Source organism: Procambarus clarkii, chromosome 31 (genome assembly GCF_040958095.1).
Source record: "Procambarus clarkii isolate CNS0578487 chromosome 31, FALCON_Pclarkii_2.0, whole genome shotgun sequence".
In the NCBI taxonomy this organism is placed as follows: Eukaryota; Metazoa; Arthropoda; class Malacostraca; order Decapoda; family Cambaridae; genus Procambarus; species Procambarus clarkii.
The window spans coordinates 18,379,865-18,389,480 of record NC_091180.1 but is presented as its reverse complement, the minus strand read 5'-3'; the positions used below and the strand labels follow the sequence as shown (position 1 = coordinate 18,389,480).

The window sequence follows — 9,616 nt, the reverse complement described above, 5'->3', positions numbered from 1 at the left end:
ACTTAGGCTAATCTAACTTTATCTAACCAACGATAGCCTAACCTTGTCTTGTGTTGAATGACTTCTGAAGGAATCCCGACACGTCAATATGTACCCTGGAGTCTATTGCCTGCTTAACATGTCTATTGTCTGCTTAACGTGTCTATTATTGAAAGCATCACTTGAAGTCTATTCACTGAGTCTACTCTCTACTAGATCTGGAGTCTATTGGCACTCTGACCTGAAGTCTATTGACCACTCCACATGGAATCTATTGACGATTCTTCTTCTCTAAGTTAGGACTGAGACTGTTCTTACCTGTTCTTACCTGTTCTTACCTTCATTTGCATAACACTAAAAGCTAATTACATTTTTCCAAAGTCTCCCTCATGCATATTTTTTTTCTCTTCCTTCTTCTTCCGCTTCTAATTCTTCCTCTTTACAACAAAAGGTTTTCTTATTCTCTCTAATTGGTATTTGGATTTAATCTTTCTCCTTTCTCTACTTAATAATTTCCCGGCGAGATTTCATACAACTCTATGTATGGAGTATATGTTTAATGTATTATCTCTGATGCTAATTTCTCATCGTTACTGCTAATTACAATGCCTTATTGCTCAGTGTTTGAGTTATCTGCAGTGAAATAGTGCACTGCCCAATTTCTCAGTGTTTGTGTAAAATACAGTTCTCAATTTTTCAGTATTAGTGCTACTTAATACGCTTAATTTCTCAGTACTGTCATCTATAATGTCATATTTATGAGTGAATAATGAATGGACATGACCTATTTATCATAAAATATGGCTTCTACAGTTACTTTTATCTCAGAATACATCTACAATGTCGCATTGTTTAGTAATTTACAATGACTGTACTATGCTGTAGGTGTTCGTAATTATAACTTATTTGTAAGTTAGTTATCATAGTTCACAACTACCTTAATGATCCAATGATCCTGGGGGTTAATTGGTGTTTTACCTTAGGTAAGCATACCTTTGTTCCTCTCTCTCTCTCTCTCTCTCTGTCACTCTGTCTCTCTCTCTCTCTCACACACACACACACTCTCTCTCTCTCTCTGTCACTCTGTCTCTCTCACACACACACACACTCTCTCTCTCTCTCTGTCACTCTGTCTCTCTCACACACACACACTCTCTCTCTCTCTCTCTGTCACTCTGTCTCTCTCTCTCTCTCTCACACACACACACACACTCTCTTTCTCTCTCTGTCACTCTGTTTCTCTCTCTCTCTCACACACACACACTCTCTCTCTCTCTCTGTCACTCTGTCTCTCTCTCTCTCTCTCACACACACACACACACTCTCTTTCTCTCTCTGTCACTCTGTCTCTCTCTCTCTCTCACACACACACACTCTCTCTCTCTGTCACTCTGTCTCTCTCTCTCTCTCACACACACACACACTCTCTCTCTCTCTCTGTCACTCTGTCTCTCTCTCTCTCTCACACACACTCTCTCTCTCTCTCCCTCTTGTTCAATTACAGATATCTTTATTCTCTGTCTCTGCTCCTTGTGCTTCCTTTGTTTACATCCGTTTTCTTAATTATTTGCTCTAGTTTCCTCCCCTAAAGCTAAATTAATTTCCTTTTCTCTCCCGCTAACTTTTTTTTTATTGGCCCTCTTCTGATTTCTCTGTTTCCATCATCTTTATCCTGGCTATTATCCCCCTTTGTCTTTGCCTTTTATATTTGAGCATTTTCTCCTCGTAATTAACTTTCTGTCATCTTCCCTTATTTCTTAATCCCCGTCATTTTCTCCTCTTCTTTGTAATTCTCTTCGAGATGTTCGTCACCTTCCTACTCTATTTCATTTTCTCATCATCATATTCCTACAGTTTCCACCTAATCATATTCCTCCCACCTCTCTTCCTTGCGGCTCTTCTTACTCATTCTCTTCAATTTCTTATTCCTTCTCTTCCTTCTCTTTCAGTAATTTATGCTAAAATAACTCTCCTCGCGCCTCTGGAGCCTCTTGAAAGCTCCTGAAGTGTTCCGAAGGCTCCTGAAGCCTCCGATGGCTTTCTGAAGGCTAATGAACTCTCTTGAAGTCTATGCACGCCTGCTAGAGACTCATAGCGGATTCCCCTGATACTTCCATCCATTCCATCCTCCTAGAGACTCCTGGAGATCCCTGAAGGCTCCTGAAGACTCATGAAGACTCCTGAAAGCCCTCTCTTTACTCGTATAACTTATCACCTAAAGATATCAAGTTTCGTTATCAGCTAAGTAAAACCTTAAGCTTGATAAAGTTAACTCACACTTTTTGCCCTCCTTGGTTCTTGCTCTCTTGGTCATACTCTCTCCCCATATACACAATTTTCCCTACCTACAATATCCGCCCTTCTCTCTCACTCTCTCTCCCTCACTCTCTCACTCTCTCTCCCTCACTCTCTCACTCTCTCTCCCTCACTCTCTCTCCCCCTCTCTCACTCTCTCTCCCTCACTCTCTCACTCTCACTCTCTCTCCCTCACTCTCTCTCCCCCTCTCTCACTCTCTCTCCCCCTCTCTCACTCTCCCTCACTCTCTCTCACTCTCTCTCCCCTTCTACCACTCTCTCCTCCTCTCTCCCTCTCATCAGCTATCGTTCGAATGCTCCTCTTCCACTTCTTCAGAATATTCCACTTACCGCTCTCCTCCTAGTCTAGTATTTGTGGGGTTGAGCTTTAGCTCTTGGATACCACTTTTCAGCCACCCGTCAACACCAGTACAAGTTCCTGGACATCTTGAGAGTTGTGACCAAGGCTGAAGACTCGAACGGAGTCCATCTTTTTACTTTGTTCATGTCTCTTGTGGTCAATTATTCGATCACCTCCCTCCACAGTGATACCCCCACATACCGCCACAACATGCCCCACATACCCCCACAACATGCCCCACATACCCCCACAACATACCACCACAACATGCCCCACAACATGCCCCACAACATACCCCCACAACATGCCCCACATACCCCCACAACATGCCCCACAACATGCCCCACAACATACCCTACTAACCCCCACAACATACCCCACAACATGCCCCACATACCCCCACAACATGCCCCATATACCCCCACAACATGCCCCACAACATGCCCCACATACCCCCACTGTGGTCGCGTGCTGACACTGGCGCCAAAGTTATGCAAACTGAGCAGAAATTTATGAATATTATGTACTATAAAAGTTTATAAGCAGGCGCCAACCTCGAAAAAAATCAGGTTTCGTATTTTAGAGTCAATATATTTTTTGATGCCGTATTAACCAATGTGATACTATGGACCGATGTATTATGAGAAGGGGCGATGTATTATGAGAAGAGAGCGATGTATTATGAGAAGAGAGCGATACAATATGAGAAGAGAGCGTACAATATGAGAAGAGAGCGATGCATTATGAGAAGGGGCGATGTGTTATGAGAAGAGAGCGATACAATATGAGAAGAGAGCGATACAATATGAGAAGAGAGCGATGCATTATGAGAAGGGGCGATGTGTTATGAGAAGAGAGCGATGTATTATGAGAAGAGAGCGATACAATATGAGAAGAGAGCGATACAATATGAGAGGAGAGCGATGCATTATGAGAAGAGAGCGATGAATTATGAGAAGAGAGCGATACAATATGAGAAGAGAGCGATGCATTATGAGAAAAGAGCGATGTATTATGAGAAAAGAGCGATACATTATGAGAGTTGAACGATACATCATGAGGTGAGCGATACATTATGAGAAGAGAGCGATACATTACGATACCCTCCTGACAGACCACATAACGACCCTCAGGTGACCTTAACAACGACCGTTTAACAATCAAACAAGACAGAGTTGTTTACATGGCGTCGTTCATTGTTTGCTTTACAACTCAAAACAAAATTAAATTTGGAAACTCAGTTGTAAAGTTTGTCTTGATTTTCGTTGATTACAATACAAATTTATTTCAATTTTTGATAACATGTATAAGGCGTTCATAATGTCACCTATATAATACATATACATATATAATACATATACATATATAATACATACAGTATACATACGTATTATTCATTTACAAAATACACATTTAGCTTCAATGACTAAATACCAATTTCGGATTTTAGCGAATGATTGTTCCTGTAAATTTCGAATATGAAAATATAACTAATTTGCATTGATTGGTTTGTGAATCATTTTTGTTCTAAAACCTGCAACAACCTGCAACAACCTGATAAATCAGAGAGAAACCAGAATCACAATAAACCAGGGAAGGGAACTATCAAGGCAGTTACGCAAGCACTTACGAACCTGTACATCTTTCCTCAATCTTTGACGGCTTTGGTTACATTTATTAAACAGTTTACAAGCATGAAAACTTGCCAATCAACTGTTGTTATTGTTATAAACAGCCTCCTGGTGCTTCGGAGCTCATTAACTGTTTAATAATTGTAAACAAAACCACCAAAGTTGAGAAAAGATGTACAGGTTCGTAAGTGCTTGCGTAACTGCTTCATGAATCTGGTCCCTGGGCCAGGAGCTGGATATTCTGCTAAGTACACAAACTCTTACACACCCACACCTTAAAAGACCTTAAATGCAAAAATGAAGATCATAAGTGGAATTTTGAGCTTAACTCCAGCAAATGCAAGGTTATCAGTGCAGGTAGGAAAGGAGGGCCAGACACAAGGTAATGAACGTGACTTACACAGGTGGAGGAGAAGACATGCATACCAAGAACCGCAGAAATCTCCAAGCTCGACAAATGTAAAGATTACCTTCACGAATCTAAATATGAAATCACTTAACAAACTGCAAATTACGTACGTCAGACCAATTTTATAAATTACAGCAAGAGTATATATCCATCAACTCATCAAACTCATCAACTACAGGGATCTGAGAGACATGATTTACCTGAATAAGTTAAATATCACGTCACTTAAGAAGAGAAAAGTGAAGTGAAACATTGGCTTCACGAGCAGCAAGAGACGTGACCCCTCACCGGATATCTTAACAGACTCAGGACTCCTGGATTACTTCAGCCGACAGTCACACATACACAGGAATGAGGGTGGTTGTGTTTAAGTCAATAATGCCTCAAATGGGTCAACAAGCCTTCTGTGGAGTCCTATATTACTATGTTCTTAAGATGTTCTTAAGATCTAGGTGTTCTTAAGATCTAGATGTTCTTAAGATCTAGATGTTCTTAAGATCTAGATGTTCTTAAGATGTTCTTAAGATCTAGATGTTCTTAAGATGTTCTTAAGATCTAGATGTTCTTAACATCTAGATGTTCTTAAGACGTTCTTAAGATCTAGATGTTCTTAAGACGTTCTTAAGATGTTCTTAAGATCTAGCTGTTCTTAAGATGTTCTTAAGATCTGGATAACGTTCCATGCCCTGGTTGTTGCCCTGAGCGCCCAACATTGCTGAGGGAGCAGGCTGCAGGGAGCAGGCTGCAGGGAGCAGGCTGCAGGCTGCAGGGAGCAGGCTGCAGGGAGCAGGCTGAGGGAGCAGGCTGCAGGGAGCAGGCTGCAGGGAGCAGGCTGCAGGGAGCAGGTTGCAGGGAGCAGGCTGCAGGGAGCAGGCTGAGGGAGCAGGCTGCAGGGAGCAGGCTGCAGGGAGCAGGCTGAGGGAGCAGGCTGCAGGGAGCAGGCTGCAGGGAGCTGGCTGAGGGAGCAGGCTGAGGGAGCAGGCTGCAGGGAGCAGGCTGCAGGGAGCAGGCTGCAGGGAGCAGGCTGCAGGGAGCAGGTTGCAGGGAGCAGGCTGCAGGGAGCAGGCTGCAGGAGCAGGCTGCAGGGAGCAGGCTGCAGGGAGCAGGCTGCAGGGAGCAGGCTGCAGGGAGCAGGCTGCAGGAGCAGGCTGCAGGGAGCTGGCTGCAGGAGCAGGCTGCAGGGAGCAGGCTGCAGGAGCAGGCTGCAGGAGCAGGCTGCAGGGAGCAGGCTGCAGGGAGCAGGCTGCAGGAGCAGGCTGCAGGGAGCAGGCTGCAGGGAGCAGGCTGCAGGGAGCAGGCTGCAGGGAGCAGGCTGCAGGGAGCAGGCTGCAGGGAGCAGGCTGCAGGGAGCAGGCTGCAGGAGCAGGCTGCAGGGAGCAGGCTGCAGGGAGCAGGCTGCAGGAGCAGGCTGCAGGGAGCAGGCTGCAGGGAGCAGGCTGCAGGGAGCAGGCTGCAGGGTGACTGGTAGAGTGTACTCCGGGGAAATCATGACTGGCAGGACTGTGAAGTAAGCTGCGGTTGGCACAGCTTTTATAAGCTTCACCTACAACTATTATGGCCCGAGTTACAGTGTTTCTGTATCCTCCTGTATCTGTGCTGCAGGGCAGAGCTTCAGCTACTGGGCCCCGGCTCTTCCTGCCTCTAATCTGGTTATGGTAAGGGCTTCAATAATATTTTTAAAATTCTGAATGGAGATGGGTTTTACTGCAATCTTTGTTTAATTCCAGAGTTCATCTGTCTAACTATTTTGTATGTCCCTGTCATGTCCCCTCTGTCTCTCTTCTGTCTTTCTAAACGTATTGGTGTACAGGTTCCTGAGCCTACTGGGCTCTATCATATCTACACTTGAAACTGTGTATGGAGTCAGCCTCCGCCACATCACTGCCTAATGCATTAAACCTGTTAACTACTCTGACACTGAAAAAGTTCTTTCTAACGTCCCTGTGGCTCATTTGGGTACTCAGTCTCCACCTGTGTCCCCTTGTTCGTGTTCCGCTCGTGTACTTACCTAGTTGTGCTTGCGGGGGTTGAGCTCTGGCTCTTTGCTCCCGCCTCTCAACCATCAATCAACTAATGTACAGGTTCCTGAGCCTACTGGGCTCCGTGTGTATGTGTGTGTGAGTTCGCTGCTACTTCACCTATCAGTGTTTGAAAAAATTGTGCTGTTGAATCCCTCGTGAAAAGTAAAGGAGCCAAAGTCCTTCTCAGACTAGTTTAATCATACTGGAAGGCATGACAGCTCACCATTCACCTTGAAGTTAAATAACCCAGTTCTGCAGGAAGCCAGACAAGCTCCCAACAGCTTAGCTGGAAGAGAGATTAAGCTTTCTCTTCTTGCCGGATGGAATTTAAGCTTTCTCTTCCTGCCGGATGGAATTTAAGCTTTCTCTTCTTCCTGAAGGGGAGGTATAAGCCATATACCCTGGCGGAGTGTATTGGGAGTGAGGAGTGGCGGGAATATTTAGCTTGTGGCGGGTAATGGGGAGGGAGGCGCCAGCCGACCTTTATCTGTGCACCTTTTGGAGAGTTATTACAGGTAATGAGCGTTCAGGAGGCCGGCCTGGCGGTAACGACCATATAAGGCGACGACCACCACGACCCCGACCATGGCGACGACCACCACACGTGACGATGACTACGACGCCAGTCGTTAAGGTCTCAAGACGATGACGACCTTAAATTAATGAAGACAATAACATACACTCACAGTTGACACACACACACACACACACACACACACACTCACTCACACACACACACGGAGCCCAGTAGGCTCAGGAACCTGTACATTAGTTGATTGACAGTTGAGAGGGGGGACCAAAGAGCCACAGCTCAACCCCCGCAAGCACAACTAGGTAAATACACACAATATATCCCCCCCCCCTCTTTCTCGAGTCTTCCTCTTCCCTATTCTCTCTCCCACACACAAGGTCCTCCCGGCCGAGCGGACAGCGCTCGGAGTTTGTAGTCCTAAGGAACGATTACCGGACGAGGTAGAAACAAATAGGCAATGTTTCTTTTCCCCTGATGCCCCTGTCCAAGTAGCAGGAAATAGGTACCTTCAGTTACACAACCTGTACGACCTGTTGTACCAGTACAAAACCGGTACGACTACATCCTGCGACCTATCCTCCAGATAAGAAAGTACTTTTTGTCACTCTGTGGACCAACGTACAAACTTCGACGTATTGGAGAAATAGAAAGTAGAATTTGGTACTATTCACTTCATAGTCTGGGAAATATGAAGCTAAAAAATCAAACTTAAATATTCCTAGGCCTAGTATAATACATATATGTACTATATTAGGCCTAGTATAGTACATATACGTACTATATTAGGCCTAGTATAGTACATATATGTACTATACTAGGCCTCAGATAGCGAGCAATAAGCCTATGATGGTTAGGTTAGGGTTCATTAGTAACATGAATAGAACAACGTTTCCCGGTTGGTCCAAATTCAATAGTACAAAAGTCTACTTTATATTGGTCCATCACGACACACTTATACGATTGAGCACATCGTTACTACAAGTACTTTAATTTTATGAGGGTGGGCTCCATCCTGGGATGTGTGTACTCACCTTAGGGAGCCGGGCGGCCGAGCGGACAGCACGCTGGACTTGTGATCATGTGGTCCTGGGTTCGATCCCAGGTGCCGGCGAGAAACAATGGGCAGAGTTTCTTTCACCCTATGCCCCCTGTTACCTAACAGTAAAATAGGTACCTGGGTGTTAGTCAGCTGTCACGGGCTGCTTCCTGGGGGTGGAGGCCAGGTCGAGGACCGGGCCGCGGGGACACTAAAGCCCTGAAATCATCTCAAGATAACCTCAAGATAACCTAACCTTGTTGTGCTTGCGGGAGTTGAGCTCTGGCTCTTTGGGCCCGCCTCTCAACTGTCAATCAATTAACAGATTTTTTTTCCACACACACACACACACACACACACACACACACACACACACACACACACACACACACACACACACACACACACACACACACACACACTCCCAGGAAGCAGCTTGTAGCAGCTGTCTAACTCCCAGGTATCTATTTACTGCTAGTTGAACAGGCGCATAAGGATGAAAGAAACTCAGCCTATTTGTTTCTGCCTCTGCCGGTAATCTAACCCGGGCCCTTTGGACTACGACCCCAGAGCGCTGTCCACTTAGCCTCGAGGCCCCCCACACGTGTGTGTTGTGTGGAGGCATGTATTGCTCAGTGCCAAGTGCTCAGTGCTCATTGCTCAGTGCTCAGTACTTAGTGCTCATTGCTCAGTACCTAGTGCTCAGTGTCCAGTGCCCAGTGCTCAGTGCCCAGTGCTCATTGCTCAGTGCTCAGTACTTAGTGCTCAGTGCTCAGTACCTAGTGCTCAGTGTCCAGTGCCCAGTGCTCAGTGCCCAGTGCTCAGTGCTCAGTACTTAGTGCTCATTGCTCAGTGCTCAGTACCTAGTGCTCAGTGCTCAGTGCTCAGTGCCCAGTGCTCAGTGCCCAGTGCTCAGTGCCCAGTGCTCAGTGCCCAGTGCTCAGTGCCCAGTGCTCAGCGCCCAGTGCTCAGCGCCCAGTGCCCAGTGCTCAGCGCCCAGCGCCCAGTGCTCAGCGCCCAGTGCTCAGCGCCCAGTGCCCAGTGCTCAGCGCCCAGTGCTCAGTGCTCAGCGCCCAGTGCTCAGCGCCCAGTGCTCAGTGCTCACACAAACTCAGCACTAAACTTGGATCAAAAACCAAAATAATCTTTGGAGACTCAAGGAAGGAACTATCAGGGGAAAGCGCCAAGCCATTACGACTATATAGCACTGGGAAGGGGTCAGGATAAGGATTTGGGATGGGACGGAGGGAAGGGAATAGTGCCCAACCACTTGGACGGTCGGGGATTGAACACCGACCTGAATGAAGCGAGACCGTCGCTCTACCGTCCAGCCCAAGTGGTTAGGTTTTGGA

The 9,616-nt window shown here is 46.2% G+C and overlaps 2 protein-coding genes across 4 annotated transcripts in view; one reads left to right on the top strand and one right to left on the bottom strand.

The window, feature by feature from the left end:
• The window catches only part of LOC138370205 (misshapen-like kinase 1), a 26,801-nt gene extending 17,393 nt beyond the window's left edge, over positions 1-9,408 (top strand). Inside the window, exon 3 of the mRNA XM_069334200.1 lies at positions 8,957-9,408. Coding sequence (XP_069190301.1) covers positions 8,957-9,408 — 452 coding nt within the window. The remainder of the gene's footprint in view (positions 1-8,956) is intronic.
• The window catches only part of LOC123758679 (uncharacterized), a 465,943-nt gene that overhangs the window by 269,062 nt on the left and 187,265 nt on the right, over positions 1-9,616 (bottom strand). The gene's annotated exons all lie outside the window — the stretch shown is intronic.